The 21,363-nt window shown below is 59.8% G+C and overlaps 2 protein-coding genes across 2 annotated transcripts; one reads left to right on the top strand and one right to left on the bottom strand.

Annotated features, from left to right (window-relative positions):
- Positions 1–4,413: 4,413 nt before the first annotated feature.
- Positions 4,414–10,231, bottom strand: LYPD3 (LY6/PLAUR domain containing 3). Its single transcript, XM_048827866.2, has 5 exons — positions 9,987–10,231; positions 8,210–8,341; positions 7,509–7,679; positions 6,184–6,327; positions 4,414–4,973 (listed from the first exon to the last, which is right to left on the bottom strand). Exons 1-5 carry the CDS (start codon positions 10,186–10,188, stop codon positions 4,507–4,509), a joined length of 1,116 nt encoding a protein of 371 aa, XP_048683823.1. The 5' UTR covers positions 10,189–10,231; the 3' UTR covers positions 4,414–4,506.
- A 6,922-nt stretch (positions 10,232–17,153) lies between these two features.
- LOC125625589 (ly6/PLAUR domain-containing protein 5-like) lies at positions 17,154–21,264 on the top strand. Its single transcript, XM_048827855.2, is given in 6 exon segments — positions 17,154–17,271; positions 17,988–18,059; positions 18,061–18,119; positions 18,497–18,683; positions 19,005–19,150; positions 19,963–21,264. Coding segments are annotated over 6 exon segments (858 nt in total). The 5' UTR covers positions 17,154–17,197; the 3' UTR covers positions 20,283–21,264.
- Positions 21,265–21,363: the final 99 nt, after the last annotated feature.

Here is a 21,363-nt window from a genome sequence, read left to right as displayed (position 1 = left end):
CTTTTGAGCAGCAGGGCATTAACCCCTCGGGTGCTGCAGGGAGGCCAAGTCGCAGCAGCCTCAGCAGCAGATTGTTCTTGTTCAGCAAGATAATTATCTGGCCATGTTCTCAAACGTCTCGAGCTGGGGTTTTGATTTCAACACTGTGTTTCCTGTTTTTCAGGAGTCCCCCCCTGCTGGAGGGCATCCAGGAGTTCACGCCCCCACCCCGAGATTGAGAGCTGGGGGCCCGTCAGGGGCAAACACTGATGGGGAACAGAATCAGGGCCAGACCCCAGCTGGGGTCAATCGGCCGTAGCTCCATTGGAGTCAATGGGGCCAGATCCCAGCTGGGGTCATAGAACCCTAGAATCTCAGGGTTGGAGGGGACCTCAGGAGGTCATCTAGTCCCACTCCCTGCTCCAAGCAGGACCAACCCCAACTAAATCATCCCAGCCAGGGCTTTGTCAAGCCGGGCCTTAAACACCTCAAAGGATGGAGATTCCACCTCCTCCCTAGGGAACCCATTCCAGGGCTTCACCACCCTCCTAGTGAAATAGTGTTTCCTGATCTCCAACCTCGACCTCCCCCACTGCAACTTGAGACCATTGCTCCTCGTTCTGTCGTCTGCCACCACTGAAAACAGCCGAGCTCCATCCTCTTTGGAACCCCCCCAGGTAGTTGAAGGCTGCTACCAAATCCCCCCTCATTCTTCTCTTCTGCAGACAAAATAAGCCCAGGTCCCTCAGCCTCCCCTTGTAAGTCACGTGCTCCAGCCCCCTAATCATTTTCGTTGCCCTCCGCTGGACTCTCTCCAATTTGTCCACATCCCTTCTGTAGTGGGGGGCCCAAAACTGGACGCAATATTCCAGATGTGGCCTCACCAGTGCCGAATAGAGGGGAATAATCACTTCCCTCCATCTGCTGGCAACACTCCCACTAATGCAGCCCAAAATGCCGTTCGCCTTCTTGGGAACAAGGGCACACTGTTGACTCATATCCAGCTTCTCGTCCACTGTAACCCCCAGGTCCTTTTCTGCAGAAGTGCTGCCAAGCCATTCGGTCCCTACTCTTCTTTCCTAAGTGCAGGACTGCACTGGTCCTTGTTGAACCTCATCGGGTTTCTTTTGGCCCAATCCTCCCATTTGTCTAGGTCACTCTGGACTCTATCCCAACCCTCCAGCCTATCTACTTCTCCCCCAGTTTAGTGCCAGCCGTGAACTTACTGAGGGTGCAATCCATCCCACCATCCAGATCATTAATAAAGATGTCAATCAGCCATAGCTCCATTTGAGTCAATAGGGCCAGATCCCCAGCTGGGGTCAATTGGCTGTAACAGCACTGAATTTACATCAGCTGGGGATCTGGCCCGATAGACTTTAAAGCTGTATGTAGAGGGGGAGCCCAGGCCTTGGCTAGCAGGGGGCTGTGGGTCAGCGTTGCGGGGCACCGACAGAGCTGGGGTGTGAGGGGAATCTGCGCTCTACGTGCAGGCTGAAGCCCCGCTGCCTTGGCCTAGGACAGACTCAGTTGCAAAAAGCTCCCTGGGGCGGGGGCCTGAAATCTGTCTATCAGGTGTTATCTCGCGTGCCTCGAGCAGAGCAGAAACCTCAAGGCTGCTCCGGAGAAAGGGCCTGTGATACTCTGCGAGGCGGGAGGTTGCTCACGGTGATCGTGATCGGGAGATACCGAGCGGTAGAGACGATGAGGCTGATCCTGCTGATAGCTACGGCTTCCTTTTGGAGGCCTGTGCTGGGGCATCAGGGCGCCAGGTATGACCCGCCTGCTCGGAGCCAGCGGCTCTGACGTGTTCGGTGCCGCCAATTTCATCTCACGGGATGGTGTTCACAGAGCTCCTGCCTTGCCTCCCAGCAAGCCCCTGTACCCGGTGTGCGGGCGGGGCGGCACGGTCCAGAGGTGGGCCAAACCGGGGCCAGGTGGGGTGAAAGAGATGCTCTCTAGGGGCCCGAACGCGAGGGAGATCGCCCCGCTGTCTGACTTTGCCATCAGCCCTCCTTGATGTTTCGGGGCAGTGGCTAGAGTCCTGGTCTGCCCATCACTGTGGCCTCTGGGGACCTTGCAGTTTTTAACACATTGATCCTAGTCACCCTCCCTGCCCCCTATGGGGGCGGGCAGGGCTATTATCCCCAAATGGGTGGTGGGGAAACTGATGCACAGAGCGCCCCTTGCCCGAGGGACTGCATAGCGAGAGTTGGAACCCAGGGGTACTGGGTCCCAGGCTGCCCCAGTCCTTCCTCTCAGCTGGATTTGGGCCCTGATTCGAGCTGCATCGGGGCTCCATTAGGGGATGATCCCAAGGGACCATTCCAGCCTAGGAACTGTTGAAGGTCTTGTGGTAAAGGGGCTGGGTTGGGACCCCAGACAGTTGGGTTCAATTTGTAACCCTGACATTAACTCGCTGGGTGACCTTGCTTCAGCGCCTTTCTGTGCCTCAGTTTCCCATCTGTAAAGTCGGGGGTAATCATCCTTCTCTATGTAGTATGTGCCTCAGGGCAGGGAGCGTGTCTGACTTGACTGGGGCTCCGAGCCCAGTCCAGGGCGGTTTGTGCAGTGCCCTGCATGGTGGGGGCCCAGATCAGAAGTGATGCCCCCTGAAGGGGAAGTCCCCATGTCCCGTTCCCCACCAAGCTGGGGATCTGGCCCCACTGATGCTAAAAAAAACATTTTCCTTAAACAGAGCAGGGCGGGGATGTTAAGGCAGCCAGTGACCCAGACAAAAAATCAGACCCCCCCAAAGAAACAGAGCTAGACCCCTTTAAACACAGCTACAATCCTTTTATTAATGAGCCTTTAAACCCTTCCCCAGGAATTCCTGGCCCCCTTCCCATGGCGAGAGTTGAGTCTCTGAAACTATTTACATTGGGAAGGGCAGCTGCAGCCGTGCCAGCTGGGAGAATGATTCTGGGACGTCTCACCCGCAGGCTCCAGGGCATGTGCTGAGCTGAGAGGTCAGGAAGGGGAATATTGCACAGTGAGGGGGCGTAATGGGGCCAGAGGTTTTAGGTAGCAGGGACACCAGGGTGGATGGGCCCATGGGTCTGATCTGGGTGGGGGAGCAGGGAGGAGGCGGGATATCGGGCTGGATGGGCCTGTGGGGCTGATCCGGGATAAGTCCCTATTGCCCCAGTGGGGCCATGAGGAACTCATTGACCCCTCCGCTCTTTTAGCACTTTCCCATCCTTCTCTGAGCTGTGCCACGGGGGCTGGTGGAAGGATGGGAAGCTGCGCTGGGACCCCATTATTGGGGCTAAATACCCAGCCGGTAAGGTGGTGGCGGGGGAGAGAGTGCCCAAGCCCACCAAGCCATGAGTGCCCTTTCCTTCCCATTGTTGTGCCCAGGCCACTGCACCGGTGGCCATCTTGTTGCGCCATCTTCCACAACCAGCTTTGTGTGTGTGTGTGTGGGGAGGGGGCATAGACTAGACATCCCTTCCCAATGTCTGTGGGTCCCAATTCTGAGGCCTAGCAGGCTGTTAGAAGCCTGAGTTACCTTCGGAGCCATGGCAACGGGACCCACCAGCCTGTTGGCTGGAGACAAAATGGCTGACCCAGAATAATGGCAAGATGGCTGCTGCATGTAGTCCTGTATTTGATTTGGAGCAGCCTTGGGACGTTGCCCCGGGGAGCGAAGACCAAGCAGCGGCCACCTTCCTTAGACAGATGTCAACTGGTGTTGCATAAAGAAACAAGATGGCTGCCCAGTGTTGGTGGATAACACAAAAGCTCGAAGGTGCATTGGCGTGGCAAAACACACGCCTCGGCGAGGTGAAGAAGGGATGGGATCCACCCAAGCGAACAGAAAATGGCGGCCGTCACAGCCCTCCCCAGACTGGGCTCAAACTAGGCCATGTAGAAACAAGATGGCCGCCGTGAGCAGGCTGAAGAGAAGCCTGAATTTGCTGCACTGCTATAACAATGTGGCCTGTGATTTGGGAAGGCAGCACGTGGGAATTTGTTCTGGAGGGCAGGGGCTGTGTCGCTCTTCCCCCTCCGTGTTGTTCCCCCCCCCACTTAAAAAACAAGTTGGCTACTGCAAGTAGGCAAAACTAGGCCACGTGCAACCAAGATGGCTGCCTTGTGCAAGCCAAAGGGAAGCCTGGATTTGTGGTGGTGCCATGAGAAGGGCTCCCTGATGGTCAAAAAAAACCATGGAGGCTTTGCGTGACGGAGAAACTACAAAAGATGCCCGAGAGGGACATCAAGCCACGCCGCTTCCAGACCAAGATGGCTGCTGCGGGGAGGCCGAAGGGAAGGCCAGGTGTCGTGAGGATGGGGCTCTGACACACGAAGATGCAACCTGCAGACTTAGGCCCGCCTGGTGGCGCCAACAGGGACAACCCGGCCTGGCGTCAAGAGCTGATGCTCAACTAAGAAGATGGCCGCCATGCATAGGCCGAAGCCTGGCTGGAGTTGAAGAAGTCTGGGGGAGGCTGGCCAGCGGAACGGGGGTCGGGGTAATGGGTGGGGGGGGGCGTCTCGTGCCGTTTCCCCTCCTCGGTGCCCCCTTCACAGGAGCAAGGCAGACCCGAGCAAGACCAGCCAGGCTGAGGCGCTCAGCCCCGCCGCGCCCCCCTTCCCGCCGCCTGGCAGCTTGACGCCCGGGTTGTACCGCCGCTCGCTCTCCGCGGTGACGCGGCGGTCGTCCCGGATGAGGTCCTCGTGATCCCCGTGGTCCGGCGGCGGGGGCGTGGCGGCGGCGGTGACCGCGGCGGGGGCCGGGACCGTGGCGGCGGCCGTCGTGGCCGTGGCATTGGCTGTGGCATTGGCACCCGTGGCATTGGCCCCGTGGCCGGGCATGACCTCCAGCCGGGGGATGATGGGGGCGAAGAAGGTCTTGTTGGTCAGGTCCCTGTTGCAGAGGTGGCCGGAGCAGCAGGAGCCCACCAGGCTGACGACCGCACTGCCCTTTGCCTCCTTGGTGCAGTCCTTGTCCTGCACGCAGCCCTTGATGGGGCGGCTCAGCGAGACGTTGCCTGGAGGAGACGGGACGGGGGAGAGTCAGGGGCGGGGCCGCGGCGCTGGGGGGCACTGTGCTGCAGGGAGCGGGGTGGGGACCCTCTCCCGGCTGCCGGTGCCGGCCCCGATGCACCGCGAGGGAGCGCTGGGCTCAGTGCCGGCTTTGCAGTGGCGCCGGTGGCCAGGCCCATGCTCAGAAGGGGCCCCGGCCCGCTCCGCCTGCCCTGCGCCCCGAGGCCCCGCCAGCCCCCGAGGGGAAGGGGGCGCGCTGGCAGCAGAGGGCTGGGCGGCCCAGTGTGCGTCTGGCAACTGCCGGTCTGTAAATGGTGCCCTCGCACTGGGCTGGGAGGGGTAGGGCCGCCCCTGCCATGCCCCATTGCCTCTGGCTGGCCCCTTGCTGTGGGGACCGACATTCCCACGCCAGGCTCCATTGCCCCATGGGGGCCCACAAATATGTGTGGCACTGGGCCCACAAAAGGTTAATCCGGCCCTGGCTGTGCTGTAGGGAGTGTGTGTGGGGGAAACAGGGGGCCCTCCTCCGGCAGTCAGGGCTGGCCCCGATGCACCACTAGGGGGCGCTGTGCTGTAGGGAGTGTGTGGGGGGGAAACAGGGGGCCCGCCCCTAGCTGTTGGTGCTGGCCCCGATGCACCACTAGGGGGTGCTGTGCTGTAGGGAGAGGGGAGGCCCTCCCCTGGGTGTCCGTGCTGGTCCCAATGTGCCACTAGGGGGCGCTGTGCTGTAGGGAGTGGGGGGTCCCTCCCCTGGCTGTCCGTGCTGGCCCCGATGCACCACAAGGGGGCGCTGTGCTCTAGGGCGTGGGGGGGGCCTCCCCTTGCTGTCAGTGCTGGCCCCAATGTGCCACTAGGGGGCACAGTGCTATGGACCGGGAGCGGGGGGGCCCTCCTCCGGCAGTCAGGGCTGGCCCCGATGCACCACTAGGGGGCGCTGGGCTGCAGCAGGGGCGGCCTTTCCGGGAGTTTGGAGTGCGGGGCGGGGCTGGGGAGAGATGCACGGCCAGAGCACGATTTGCAAAGATCTGCCAGGCCCTTGGCCCCCCGTCGGGGCGCGGACCCCGGTGTCCTGGCCAGCCCGCCATCGTGGGGATTGCGCCCGGCTCCCCTGAACCGCCCTGGCTTCCCACCCGAAACGGCTCCCTGCGGCGGCCAAACAGCTGCCGCGCCTCGCCCCAGAAGGGGCTGCCTCTGAGCCTCCCGCCCGGGCCTCACCGACTTTCATGGTGACGTTGCCGTGGAAGCAGCCCTGGTACCCGTCGTAGCACTTCACCACCGTGGCGTTGCTGGCAGAGCAGGCCTCGTTGCCTTGGCAGTTGTAGCACTCCAGCCCGTTGGGCACCCGGGCGCTCTCGTTACCTGGCGACCAGACAAGGGGGGGCAGTTAGAGAGGAGGCGGTGGGGGGCTGGCCCCTCCTCGCACCCTCCTCCCTGTTAGGATATAGATATTCAGGCCTGTCTGTAAAGGCCTAGACTCTCAGAATTGAGGTGTATTCTTATCATTTCGCTAGTTCTAGAGGTATAAAAGAAAGAATCAAAACCACTGTCTGCCGGTGTAAGGGCCTTCTCTTACTGTGACAGTCTGAGGCCCCGTGCTTAGGCTCAGGCCTTTGGCTAAGCAGCAGAGGCAGCCATAAGCTGGGAAGCGACCGGTCACCTCCTCACATCCCAAACTAGTCACACTGAAATAAGGTGCTATTGGGCTGTTAGGCACTATCAGGACAGGATTGTATTCCTATCACCTCCAGAGAAAGGGAAGTGCCTAGAAAATGTAAAAGGAAACTTAGTTTGAGAGCATCCTGTCTGGCAAGAACTCACTTATCAATACTGGGATGTGAAATCCTCACTTCTGTACTGTTTTGTCATTATCACGAAAGCTTATGCTCTAATAAATTGGTTAGTCTCTAAGGTGCCACAAGTCCTCCTTTTCACTTTGCTGTTGTTTGTCTGTATAATCTCTGTCTGGTTCTGTGATTGTTCCCGTCTGCTGTATAATTAATTTTGCTGGGTGTAAACTAATTGAGGTGGTGGGATATAATTGGTTACATAATCATGTTACAATATATTAGGATTGGTTAGTTAAATTTCAGGAAAATGATTGGTTAAGGTATAGCTAAGCAGAACTCAAGTTTTACTATATAATCTGTAGTCAATGAGGAAGTGAGTGGGTGTGGGTGGGGGTGGGCATGTGGGTGTGTGAGATGGGAACAGGGAATGGGGGTAAGAAAATTGGAATCATGTTTTGCTAAAGGGGGAAATGGGAACAGGGAATGGGAGTAAGGAAGTGGGAATCATGTTTGGCTAAGGGTAGGAATGGGAACAGGGACACAGGTGTAAGGCTCTGTGGTGTCAGAGCTGGGAAGGGGGACACTAAGGAAGGAAACTGGAATCATGCTTGCTGGAAGTTCACCCCAATAAACATCGAATTGTTTGCACCTTCGGACTTCGGGTATTGTTGCTCTCTGTTCATGCGAGAAGGACCAGGGAAGTGAGTGGGTGAAGGAATTAGCCCCCTGACACTCCCCCCGTGGGGCACTTACCCATCGGCTGCAGCGCCATGGCCTGGATGTCCAGCCGGGAGTTGCAGCGGCTGCTGTTGCAATTGTGCACCTGGGAGAAGGCGAGGATGCCGTGCAGGTCCACGCCCTTGTCGTTGGTGCCCGGTCTGCCCAGGCCGCAGCCCTTCTCGCCCACCAGGAACTGCCCGTGGCCTGGGGAGACAGCCGGGGGGTGAGCGAGCCGGGAGAGAACCCAGGTATCCTGGATCCCAGCTTCCCCCTCCCAGACCTGGAGACGGAACCCAGCTCCCCCTTCTCTAACCCACTAGACCCCACTCCCCGCCCTGAGCCAGGGCGAGAACCCAGGAGTCCTGTCCCCAGCCTGCCCTGCTCCAACCACTAGACCCCAGTTGCCTCCCAGACTCAGGGCTAGAACCCAGGAGTCCTGGCTCCTAGCCCCCCTGCTCTAATCACTAGACTCCCCTCCCTTCCCAGAGCTGGGGAGAGAACCCAGGAGTCCTGTCCGCAGCCTCCCCTGCTCCAACCTCCCAGAGCCAGGGCTAGAACCCAGCCTCCTCGCTCTAACCACTAGACTCCCCTCCCCTCCCAAAGCCAGGGCGAGAACCCAGGAGTCCTGTCCCCAGCCTGCCCTGCTCCAACCACTAGACCCCAGTCGCCTCCCAGAGCCAGGGCTAGAACCCAGGCGTCCTGGCTCCCAGCCCTCACCCCGAGGGCCCACTCACTCCATTTCACGGCCGCCACGGTTTCCACGCACACTTGGGTGTCGGCAGGACAAGAGATCGTCTTTATCTTCTCCGGGCTGCAGCCGCCGTCGCTGCGCTCCACACAGCTGTGGCACGTCAGGGCCGTGGCTCCTGCATGGGGGGAGGGAATCCCGGTGAAACCCCACGTGGCTGGCACACCTGTGCGGGGACCTGCCTGGGCCTGTCCCCGGTAGCGGAGGGACCCCTAATCTCTCAAAGGCAGGTGACGTTTGTGCGTTTTCCCGGGTATTTTTGCAGAGCTGTTTGCACGGCTCCCTCTCCTTGCACAGATTCTCACCTGCTTTTGCACGCAGATTTGCACCCTTCCCTTGCCACTTTTGCACTTTCCCGTGTGAATTCACACGTTTCCCTGTATAACTCCGTCTGTACAATTTTCACCTTTCCCTTGTAATGTTGCATGTCAAATGACACGGAGACGTGACAATTGACATGGGACCACGTGAAAGTTATTATGCAAATTTGCAAAGAAAGGTGAAAATTAGCACGTCAAATTACACGGAAACATGACAATTGATGTTAATTTTCACCTTTCCCTTGCAACTTTGCCTGTTAATTTTTATGTTGTCCCATGTAATTTTGCATGTCAATTTTCACATCATCTTACGTGCCAATTTTCACCTTTCCCACATAGCTTGGCATGTCAATTCGGACCCTTTCCCGGGTGACACGTTTCCTGTGTAATTTTACATGTCAATTGTCCCCTTTCTCCGCCTCATGGATTGTTCCCCAAACTCCTGCTTCATAAACATTCGAGGGGGTCTGCCTGTGTTTTACGCCCCTGTGCATCTTCATAGAAATTCGGTGGCACATTTCCTCTCCCCTTTTGCACCAGTTTTAACATGCTAGAAGTGCGCTCACTTTCCCTCCTCTCTGGACCCCCCTGCCCCCGGCTCTGTAAATTCTCATGGCGGGTGGCCCATCTCCCTGCCCTCGTTGCGTTATTTCCACTGTACATTTGCAGAGATTTGCCACCTCCTCTTTGCACCATTTTCTCCAGGCGTTCCCACGGACGCTTGCACGCTGGCTTTCCTCTTCACACCATTTGTCTGGGAACTTGCACTTGCATTTGCACTTCTGTTTTGCACCGTTTCTCACGAACGCTTGCGTGGGCGACAGACCTCCCCCTTTTCCAGTGGGAGGCTGTGTCAGCTCCAGGATGGGGGTGACCCCACCCCGGGGTGAGGCTGGCGTCCCTGGGAGGAGTCCTCCCAGTTGGCACTGTGCCCCAGACCCATTCCAGGTGGAGCAACCTGTCCCAGCAGGCACGGCACCCCTGCCCCCCCCCCCATCCCATGGCCTTAACGGCTGCCCCCTCCCATTCCAGCATGGAGAACGGAGTCAATTGACAGCCCCCAGAACTGAGGAAGGGGGGGTCGTTGAGCTGGGAGTCCCCTCTCCAGGAGATCCTAGAGGGGAAAGGCCCTGTGGCCCATTCCTTGCCCCCCTGAGCCAGCCAGCCCACCACGCTGGGACTGGATGGGAGCCGGCGCCCCCTAGAGGGGAAAGGCTCCGTGTCCCCATTCCCCAGCCAGCCCCCCGGCTTGGGGCTGGATTATCATGCCATGACTCAGTCATTCTCTCCAAGGAGCAGGGTTCCCCTGGCAGATGCAGCTGAGATGAAAACACCCCATCAATGTGCCCCGGGCCCGATCGACCCCTCCAACCCGGGGGACCGGGGGGGGGGGGCTCCCCCAGTCTCGTCCCCTCTGGAGCGGTGTGCTCCCGGGCCCCTTACCTTGGAGGAGCAGTGCGGCCGCCAGCAGGAGAAGGGGGCCGGCTCTCGGGGGGCAGGGGGCTCCCATGGCTGCGTCTGCCTCGACCAGGCGGGTTCTCTCGGCTCCCGGCAGCTTCCACGCGACTCCGGCTGCCAGCGCTAAGCTAAGACGATAAATAAGAGGAAGCAGATGGGGCGGGGCGCCCCACCCCCCCTTGCACATCCCACCTTCCCTGGCTTTGCTGCGGGGCCCCGGGCCGGTGATTATTCACGTTGCCTCCCCAGCACCAAGCCCTGGCGCGTCGGTACCAGGGCGGTGGCTCTCCCAGGAACCGGTCCGGCCAGTCGGGGGAGCGGGCAACGCCTTCGCGGGGCAGCGTCAACGCTGGCGGCTCGGCACCGGGGGGAGCAGGAGCCCGGGGAGGCCTCGGGGCGGATCGGAACTGGGGAGGCCCCCAGCAACGGCGAGGGGTAAGCGCCCCCAACCAGCTCCCCATGGCATGGCAGCCGGTGCCCAGTCCCCTGCCCTGCTCCCTGCAGCACAGCGCCCCCTGCCGAGTCCCCCACCTCCCTTCTGAACCTCCCACCCCAGGGCGACCCCTGTGAGCCCCCCGCCCTGCTCCCCACTGCACAGCGCCCCCCAGGGAGTCCCCCTGGCTGTGGCCCCTGTCTTCCTGCTGAGCCCCCCTGTCCTGCTCCCCCTCAGCACGGTGCCCCCGGCTGTGTCCCCTCTGCCCTACTCCCTGTGGCCCGGGGCCCTCTGCTGAGCCCCCTAGCGTCACACTGGGGCCTTGGGGCCAGGACTGGGTCAGCAGGACACACTGACTTGTTGAGTGACCCCAGCCTGCCCTGGGGCCCCGTATCGCTGCCTGACTCAGCGCCTGGCCCCCTGGCATGAGCTGGCAGCGAGGGCCCAGCCTCAGCCCTGGCCCGGAGGAGTCACGAAAGACGCAGCCAACATGGGTGCTCATATGTGTGGCAACCAGCCCCCTAGACACCAGGTATAGTGGTTACAGCAGGGGGCTGGGAGCCAGGATGCCTGGGTTCTCTCCCTGGCTCTGGGAGGGGAGTGGGGTCTGGTGGTTAGAGGGGGGGGGGTGCTGGGAGCCAGGACTCCTGGGTTCTCTCCCGAGCAGGGTTGTGTTTTGCTGGGTAGGTGGGTGGGGGTATGAGCATGTGTGGACGTGCTGTGTGTGTTGTTGGGGAGCTCTGCCCCCCCTGCAATACAGTGCCCCCCCCAGGACCCCGACCCCAGCCTGGGCGGACCCTGAGGCTGCTCAGGAGGGGAGGAAGAGGCCCGACATCCAGGATATTGGGGTGCAGCTGGTAACAGACCCCCGAGTCCAGACACGCAGCTGCCCCTCCCTTGTCTCACCCGCCCCCCTGCACCCCAGGGCGAATCCTTCCCTTCCCCAGAGCTGGCACCAGGCAGCTCCTGAGTCATTGGGGCAGGGGTGTGGGGAGCACGGGGCCCCCCTTGTCCCAGGCCTCGGAAACAGGGACACACCCACGGGAAGACTCAGAGGGAGGGGGCAAGGGATGGGCCAGGAGGCCCTTCCCCTCCAGGGGGCGCCAGCCCCACCTGGCTCCAGGGCGGGGACGGGCAGGTAAAAGGGGACAGCACTGTCGATCTACAGCACGCCAAGGAACTGTCCTTGGGGGGCTGGGAGCCAGGACTCCTGGGTTCTCTCCCTGACTCGGGGTGTGGGGGGCAGGGAAAAGGGGAGTCTAGTGGTTAGCACAGTGGGGGGTCAGGACTCCTGGGTTCTCTCCCTGGCTCTGAGAGGGGAGTGGGGTCTAGTGGTTACTGCAGGCAGGCTGGGAGCCAGGACTCCTGGGTTCTATTCCACCGCCTCCCTCGTGGGCTGGTTTCCACCAGGGTGCCCAGCCGGGTTCCCCAGGGCCCAGACGTGCCCCGTTGGGATGGCAGTGGCAGGACCAGCCTTACGGGTGGGCACTGGTGGCGACCGCTGCTCAGGGAGCCAGGGCAGGAAATGGGCACCGGGCCTCACTTCGCCCGCCTGCCCTACCCGGAGAACGAGCTCTCCCTCATAGACCTCATAAGACCATAAGAACGGCCAGACTGGGTCAGACCAAGGCTCCACCTAGCCCAGTGTGCTACTGACAGTGGCCAGTGCCCGGTGCCCCAGGGGGAATGAACAGAACAGGGAATCGCCAAGTGACCCATCCCCTGTCGCCTATTCCCAGCTGTTGGCAAACAGAGGCCAGGGCCACCATCCCTGCCCGTCCTGGCTAATAGCCATCGATGGACCTGTCCTCCATGAACGTATCTAGTTCTTGTTTGAACCCTGTTATAGTCTTGGCCTTCACCATATCCTCTGGCAAGGAGTTCCACAGGTTGACTGTGCGTTGTGTGAAGAAGTACTTCCTTTTGTTGTTTTGTTCTTGTGTTATGAGAAGGACAACACTTCCTTATCTACTTTCTCCACACCAGTCATGGTTTTATAGACCTCTATCATATCCCCCTTAGTCTCCTCTTTTCCAAGCTGAAAAGTCCCACTCTTATTAATCTCTCCTCACATGGCAGCCGTTCCAGACCCCTCATCATTTTGGTTGCCCTTTTCTGAACCTTTTCCAATCCCAATAGATCTTTTTTGAGGTGGGGGTGACCACATCCCCTCCACGTCCCCTTCCCGGACCTCTCCCTGTGGGGTAGGGGCGGGCAGCACTTCAGACCAGGCAAGGGGGCTGGCACCAGCTCACATGGGCGACGCCGGGCGCTCTCTAGCAAGGAAGGGGACATTTCCCCTCAGCCGGCCCTGCCCAGATGGTGCTGGGCTCTCCTGCCAGCCTGGCTCCGAGGGTCCCAGGGCAGCTGCCGGGGATTCTTTGGGCGTCAGCTCCAGGGCAGCTGAGACTTAGAGGAGGGGCGTCAGGGTCTCTTGCTGGCTGCTGAGGCCTTGCAAAATCAGTGCAGGCCATGTCATGTGGCGTGAGCTCCCTCTGGGGCAAAAGGTGGTCAGTACTCCAGTTAGTACCCCAGTTCTACCCCATCTCTGGGACGGAAGTGGGGCTAGTGTTTAGAGCAGAGGGGGCTGGGAGCCAGGACTCCTGGGTTCTCTCCCCAGCCCTGGCAGGGGAGTGGGGGCTGGTGGGTTAGAGCAGGGGGCGCTGGGAGCCAGGACTCCTGGGTTCTCTCTTGGTCTGCGTGGGGCTGCGATGGGATTCCTTGCGGAGGGGAGGCGGGCGGTGGGAGGGAGTGGAGGCCTCCGTTGCTGTGCCCACTCGCGGGCTGTTTGTGCCAACGGAAGAGCTGCTCTTGGGCAACGTCCTGTCACACAGCCTCCTTGGGGAAGTGGCAGGCTGGCGAGGGCCGGTGGGAGCCCGGGATTTTGGAGCTGGGGTGCTGAACACAGAGGAGCCCTTGGCCCTTGGAAGGTTGCTGAGCCACGGCCTAGGTACCTGCTGCTCCCCCCAGGCCCTGCCCCTGCCCCGAAGCAGGGAGGGCTGGATTGGGTCCCAATCCTGGGTAGAGGGAGACGGGTGCAGGGAAATGCCAGGTGGTGCCCTCTTGCCCTGGGGATAGGCTACAGCAGGGTCCTCTGCTGCTCCCAAGGGCTGGGTGCGGCGCTGGAGGGCCCCTATGGGCTGCAGGTGTCTGTGGGGCACCCCACGCCTCTTGGCTCCTGGGGTTCGGTCTGGGAGCTTGGCTGGGGAGCCTGGCAGCTCTCGGAGCTCATCCCCTCCCGTCTGTACCCTCCTCTGAGCTCGTCTGGGATCCTCCAGCCTCGAACCAGACCCCTGGCCCCCGCGCTGGCTGCACCCTCCTCCACAGGTGGCGAGTTCCATGGGCCCAGCAATGTTTGGGGCCAGGTCCCTGCCCCGGCCCCGCCTGCCGCCCAGGGCCGTCCTGAGGATTTGTGGGGCCCTACGCAGTGTTATTAAACGGGTGCCCCTGGGCCCGACAGCAGCCCGAGCTCGCAGCCTGGGGAGGCAGGGGGGGACGAGGCAGCAAAGGATAACAAGATGGCAGAAAGTCACAGTTCCCCGCAGAGACCCCCGGACCCTCTCCCTCACGCACAATGGACGTGCAGAAGGCACCTAATGAACAGCACTAAACTTGGGAATTAAAAATGTCCGTCCCAGGTTCTTGATCTGCCCTGAAGTTTGTCAGACATTTATTTGCCAGAGCTCTGTGGGAAGGGCGAGTCCGCTGCCCTGCTGAACACAACCCTAAATATGATGGGACACACGAGGCTGCTCTTCTCTGGTTTACATTTTCTTAATCAGTATTTCTAAGCCGATTTTATATTTTAAATGTACTCTTCAGCCTTCATCGTTCCAGATTACTACATGTTTCACTCACTGAAACAAAGACATTCTTTTCAATTAACCAGCCCCGCAGGGTTAGTGTCTTCATAGCAATGCTCATTGCTTGTCGAACAAGGGAACACGCATTTACTTTGTGTCTGGTGGCACCTTAAAGACTAACAGATTGATGTGGGCATAAGCTTTCGTGGGCTAGAACCCACTTCACCGGATGCATGGGGTGAAATGACAGGAGCAGGCGTTGTTATCCTGACACATGAGGGACGGGAGTTACCTCACAGGTGGAGAACCGGTGCTGACAGGGCCAATTCGATCCGGGGGGGATGTGGTCCACTCCCAATAAGAGATGAGGAGGTGTCAATTCCCGGAGAGGCAAAGCTGCTTCTGTAATGAGCCAGCCACTCCCTGTCCCCTCACTATGCCAACATTTCCATGGCTCTTATGTGCACTGGTCCAGGCTGAGGTTGATGGTGGGATGGAAATTGTTGAAATCCAGGTGGAATTCCTCAAGGGCCTCCTTCCCGTGGGTCTGTTTGATGAAGACGTCATCAATGTAGAGCAAGTAGAGGAGGGCGCTAGGGGACGAGAACTGAGAAGCGTTGTTCTGAGTCAGCCATGGAAATGTTGGCATAGTGAGGGGACAGGGAGTGGCTGGTTCATTACAGAAGCAGCTTTGCCTCTCCGGGAATTGACACCTCCTCATCTCTTATTGGGAGTGGACCACATCCCCTCCGGATCGAATTGGCCCTGTCAGCACCGGTTCTCCACCTGTGAGGTAACTCCCGTCCCTCATGTGTCAGGATAACAACGCCTGCTCCTGTCATTTCACCCCATGCATCCGGTGAAGTGGGTTCTAGCCCACGAAAGCTTATGCCCACATCAATCTGTTAGTCTTTAAGGTGCCACCGGACACAAAGTAAATGCGCGTTCCCTTGTTCGACAAGCAATGAGCATTGCTATGAAGACACTAACCCTGCGGGGCTGGTTAATTGAAAAGAATGTCTTTGTTTCAGTGAGTGAAACATGTAGTAATCTGGAACGATGAAGGCTGAAGAGTACATTTAAAATATGAAATCGGCTTAGAAATACTGATTAAGAAAATGTAAACCAGAGAAGAGCAGCCTCGTGTGTCCCATCATATTTAGGGTTGTGTTCAGCAGGGCAGCGGACTCGCCCTTCCCACAGAGCTCTGGCAAATAAATGTCTGACAAACTTCAGGGCAGATCAAGAACCTGGGGCGGACATTTTTAATTCCCAAGTTTAGTGCTGTTCATTAGGTGCCTTCTGACGTCCATTGTGCGTGAGGGAGAGGGTCCGGGGGTCTCTGCGGGGAACTGTGACTTTCTGCCATCTTGTTATCCTTTGCTGCCTCGTCCCCCCGGCCTCCCCAGGCTGCGAGCTCGGGCTGCTGTCAGGCCCAGGGGCACCCGTTTAATAACACTGCGTAGGGCCCCACAAATCCTCAGAACGGCCCTGCATACACCCCAACCCTTGGCCCTAGCTCTGAGCCTCTCCCACACCCCAAATCCCTCATCCCCATCCCAACCCCCCACAGCCCTCAGCCCTCACCCCCCACCCCAATCCTCTGCCCTAGCCCTGAACCTCTCCCACACCCCAAACCCCCCATCCCCATCCCAACCCCCCACAGCCCTCACCTTTTCCTGATGGCCAGTCAGGATCGGGTCTATCTGGGGGACTCCAATCTCTGCCCAACATCATTGGCAGAGGGTTGAGGTCTGGCAGCTCTGATCTTGAGGGCTGTGACCTGGAGCTGGTTCCCAAAGAACGTCCTTTTGGACCCCAGTGTATATAGTGAAATTTGAGTCCTTTTTTAGCTGTACCTTAACCGATTATTACACTAAAATGTTACTAACCAACCCTTACAAAGTGCAACCAAATTCTCGAACCAATCCAATCCCACCACCTTCATTAATTCACACCGAGCAAAATTCATTCTGTAACGGACAGAAACAATTAAAGAACCAGACAGAGACCAGTGAGAGAAACAAGAGGAACGTGGGGACCGTAATGACAAAACAACACAGAAACGAGGATTTCTCGACCACAGCTGTTGAGAAGTGATTTCTTGCCGGACAGACTATCAAACTACATTTCCTTTAACCATCTTAAGATCTGTTTCTTTATGGGGTGGTCGTGGGGGCCATTAGGACGGGGGCTGCTTCTTACCAGCCGGAACTGACATTGTTTTACTGTCATGTAGATGGCATGCGAGGATGGGACTTCCTGCTTCTCCGCCGATAGCTGCTGCTTGGCTGCTCTTTTAATCTGGCTGCAGGCGAAGGCCTGAGGCTTTAGGCCGTGCAGACAAAGGTCTTATCCTTACAGCAGTTGCAGAGGAAGGTACAAGTGGCCAGTGGTAGAATAAGCTGCCCAAGGGAGTTGTTCCTTCCTGACCCTTGTGAGGGGGCGGTTCGCTCACAGCCTGGAGCATGGGGGTCCTAGTTATTCTAATCCCCCTTGTAGGAACCCTGGGTTCTCTCATGGGCTGTACTGCCCTCCCCTGCTCCCCGTGAGCCCTCCCCAAGCACAGGGCCTCGGCAAGGTCCTGTAGCAGTGAGTTCCATGGGGTAATTTTGCATAGGGTAAATATATATCGGTTAATATTTACTTATTATTATCATGAGCCGCAGCAGTGGGACTGATATCGCACCGGCATGCTCCAGGCTTGGATCAGGGCCCCCCGCAGTGTGCTAGGTGCTGCAGACTCCGAGAAGTTTTCAGTGGGGCAGCTGTTAGGTGAAGAGGGCTGGAATCCAGGACTCTGGGACTGTATCCCTGGCTCTGGGAGGAGAATGGGATCTAGTGGGTTAGAACGGGGGAGGTCTGGGAGCCAGGACTCCTGGGTCCTTGGCTCACCTCACAGAGAGGCCCGATCCAATGTTAACCCTTTCCCTGCAGAAAACTGGGGAGTGTCCAAGAAAATGCACCTCAGTGATTCCAGGCAGGCCCTGAAGGGGACGCTGCTCTGCTCCCTGCTCTCAGCTCTGCTGCTTCAAGGTACTGACACATCTCCACAGAGTCCAGCTGGGTCCTGTGTTTACTGGTGGGGGCATGGGCGGGGAGCCAGGACGCCTGGGTTCTCTCCTGGCTCTGGGAGGGGAGTGGGGTCTAGCGGTTAGAGCCGGTGGGGGTGGGGAGCCAGGACGCCTGGGTTCTCTCCTGGCTCTGGGAGGGGAGTGGGGTCTAGTGGTTAGAGCGGGTGAGGGCGGGGAGCCAGGACGCCTGGGTTCTCTCCTGGCTCTGGGAGGGGAGTGGGGTCTAGTGGTTAGAGCCGGTGGGGGCGGGGAGCCAGGACGCCTGGGTTCTCTCCTGGCTCTGGGAGGGGAGTGGGGTCTAGTGGTTAGAGCAGGGAGGGCGGGGAGCCAGGACGCCTGGGTTCTCTCCTGGCTCTGGGAGGAGAGTGGGGTCTAGTGGTTAGAGCCGGTGGGGGCAGGGAGCCAGGACGCCTGGGTTCTCTCCTGGGTCTGGGAGGGGAGTGGGGTCTAGTGGTTAGAGCGGGTGAGGGCGGGGAGCCAGGACGCCTGAGTTCTCTGCTGGTTCTGGGAGGGGAGTGGGGTCTAGTGGTTAGAGCCGGTGAGGGCGGGGAGCCAGGACGCCTGGGTTCTCTGCTGGCTCTGGGAGGGGAGTGGGGTCTAGTGATTAGAGTGGGGCTGGGGGCTGGGAGCCAGGACTCCTGGGTTCTGTCCCATCCTCTCCCATCTCCTCTCTCCTGGTGGCCGTCGGGCTGGAGTGCTGCAGCTCCGTGGGCACCTTCCCGGGCAGCGTCTCTCTGGGCGGGGTACCCGGTCACGTGCGGGGCGGCGCAGAACGTCTGTGCTGAGGGGCTGATCGCCTGGGGCATCGGTAACGCTGCCTGGAAATCTGGGGCACCCCGGGGCTGCGCCACTCCCCGAGGGACAGAGCTGGGATCATCAGGGGGCTGATCCGGGAGGGGGCAGGATGCTGGGCTAGATGGGCCCATGGACTGATCCGGGGCAGGGGGATACCAGGCTAGATGGGTCCGTGGGGCTGATCCTGGGGGGCGGGAGGGGGCAGGATGTCAGGGTGGCTGGGCCCATGGGGCTGATCCTGGGGGGGCGGGAGGGGGCAGGATGTCAGGGTGGCTGGGCCCATGGGGCAGGATGTCAGGGTGGCTGGGCCTGCGGGTGTGAGCCGGTGCAGACCTGTGGAACTCCCTGCTGCCCCCTGCACTCACCCGCGGCGGGGTCCCGTCTCCCCAGGGGGCCAGTGGATGCTGGTTGTGGTGAAGAAGGGCTGCCATGCGGCGCAGTATCGGGACCTCTCCGGCGTTCGCGACGGGCCGTATCTCCCCATCTACTCTCACACCCGCTTCTGCAACGCCAGCCTCTGCAACCACCGCTACTGGGACAATTGCCACATCCCGGCCTTTCCCACAGGTACCAGCTCGTCCTCCGGGGGGCGCTGGCTCCCATCCGGCCCCGGGGCAGGGACTGGCTGGCTCAGTGGGAATGGGGCACGGGGTCTTTTCCCTCCAGGGGGCGCCAGCCCCGATCCTATCCTCAGCGATTTGGGGTGCTCTGTGTGAACTGGTTTTCTGGGTCTCAGCTCAGGTCCTCACAGCCCCCCCAGCCTTCGGGCCCCCATCCTGCCAAGGGGTGTCTGATGAGCTTGGGTTTCTGCACCTCCCCTCATCCCGCCGTCCCCCCTACTCCGTCTAGGTCAGGGGGGCTGGTTCCTCACCCTTTTCCCCTCTTCCCTCCCCCGCAGCGCCCCAGACAACACCTCTGCCAGCCTCTGGTGCTACGCCTGCATAGGGACCACCCCGGAGAGCTGCTCCCTGCGCCAGGCCCAGCAGAGCCGCTTCTACGATGACTCCCCGAGGTGCTTCGACGGGACGGGCATGGCCACCATCGGTAGGGAGGGGCCGGGCTCGGAGCTGCCGGGCGTGCGGGGGGGCAGCCAGGACTCTTGGGTTCCCAGTGCAGTAGGATCAGGGAATGGGACATGGGGCCTTTCCCTTCTAGGGGGCACTGGCCCTGATCCGGCTGCAGACTGGGGACTGGCTGGCTTGGTGGAGGGAGCTGGAGGGGTCAGGCCACTCCCATTGGGGGCAGCCCCAGAAGTGCAGCTCAAGGGGACCGTCCGTGGCGCTTGGGAGGGGGCTGATGGGAGCGAGAGGCATCCCAATGGCTGGCTGGGTGTGTCTAGGCCTAGGGAAGGCTGGCAGGGGTGCATAGGGGAGTAGGGTAGGGGGGCTGGCTAGATGGCTGGCTGGGGGATGTCCAGGGGTGAAAGGGATGGCTGGATGCAGAGGTGTGTGTGGGGTGCAGGGATTGGATGGATGGATGGATGGATGGATGGGGGGGTGGATGGATGGTGTCCCTAGCCTCTGTTTGTCAGAGGGTGGAGATGGATGGCAGGAGAGAGATCACTGATCATTACCTGTTAGGGTCACTCCCTCTGGGGCACCTGGCATTGGCCACTGTCGGTAGACAGGATAATGGGCTGGATGGACCTTTGGTCTGACCCAGTCTGGCCGTTCTTATGTTCTTGTGGATGGACGGATGGATAGATAGATGGACAGATGGATGGATGGGGGAGTGGACGGATGGATGGACGGATGGATGGATATAGATGTGTACAGGGATGGCTGGCTGGACAGCAGAGCGTGTCCAGTGAGGGATAGACCGAGAGCCATCTGACCCTCTCTCTCCGGGCTTCCCAGGGGGATTTGCAGTCCCCATCTATCTCCGCTCCTGCCAGGCAGTGGGCTGCGTGTCGATCACGCCGGGGGACCCTTGGCTGAACATCCAGCTTGAGAGGACATCCTGCTGTGCCCAGCCCCTGTGCAACCACACGCCGGAGCCGGCGCCCACGGCCAGCCCCCGCCCCTCGCGCACAGCCTCCACCCGGGACCGCCCCGCCAATGCAAGCCCCCGGCCCGGGCTGCCCCTGCCCACGCTGCTGCTGCTGGTGGGGGGCTGGGCCTGGGGGGCTGAGAGGGCTGCTCTGGGATCAGGGCAGGGATGGAGACACCCCCTTTAGAGGACCCCTCCCAGTCCTGGGTGCACCATAAGGTCCGTTGAGCCAGCCCCAGCCCAATATCCCAGGGCCCCAGTTCCCACTGTGCCCAGCTCCTCCTAGCCACCCCAGAGAATCCCACCCTTTGCCCCTCAATGCACCACAGCCCCCATGAAGTGATGGAGATGCTGCCCAGGGCTCTTTAATAACCGTCACTCTGGAGCAGGGGAGACGCTGCCCCTGCTAGGTGCCCCCACCCCCCACCAAACCCCCCAGCCCGATCGCACTTCATGTGCGGACTGGGGATTTCTTTGGAAACGTGCAATGGCTGAGCCAGAGACCCTGGAGCCGCCCCATCTGGCCAAGCTGAGGGTGTTCAGTGGTAGCTGAGGGACGGCTGCTCTGGATCAGCCCCAAGGGCCCATCTACCCCGGTGTCCCGCCTCCTCCTTGCCCGCTGGATCGGCCCTGTGATGGGTAGTACCCCACAGGGTGCAGTCTGGGAGCCGTTGGAACTGCTGTGCCCCCTTGGTTACTCAGAGGGGCTGGCTCAGCCTGCCTCTCCAGGCCCTTTTATTACCCAACACGACAGTAGGTGGCGCCACACACCCTACCGAGTTACCTGAGTGCTTTACCGCAGCCACTCAGAGACGCCAGTTTGGCCAATGAAACGCCAGCCAGGTTCCCAGCTCCCCCGCCTTGCACCCTTACTGGAGGAAAAAACCCAGAATTAGACCGTCGGGCACTGCACAGGGATCTGTACGGTGCAAGCTCATTAATTAATTTGCTCATTAAGTAACTTGAGGTGGGGAAGTTGTGCAACAAGCCTGTGTTAGCCAAGCTGAGGTTTCCCCAGACACTTCACTCAAAACCCCTCTGGTTAAGATAAAACATGTTTATTAACTACAGAAGATCGATTTTAAGTGATTATAAGTGACCTCAAACAGATCAAAGCAGATTACCTAGCAAATAAACAAAGACTCAAACTGGGCGTAATCCTTGTGCTTGTGTGTATTTCCTCAATAAGCCATCAACACTGGTTGGCCTTTTTACTGTTGTACCTTAAAGGCTGCTCGTGGGTGTTCCCAAGCTTCCCGTACAATGCT

Source organism: Caretta caretta, chromosome 24, assembly GCF_965140235.1.
Source record: "Caretta caretta isolate rCarCar2 chromosome 24, rCarCar1.hap1, whole genome shotgun sequence".
Taxonomy (NCBI): domain Eukaryota; kingdom Metazoa; phylum Chordata; order Testudines; family Cheloniidae; genus Caretta; species Caretta caretta.
This window is presented reverse-complemented; position numbering and strand designations above follow the sequence as displayed.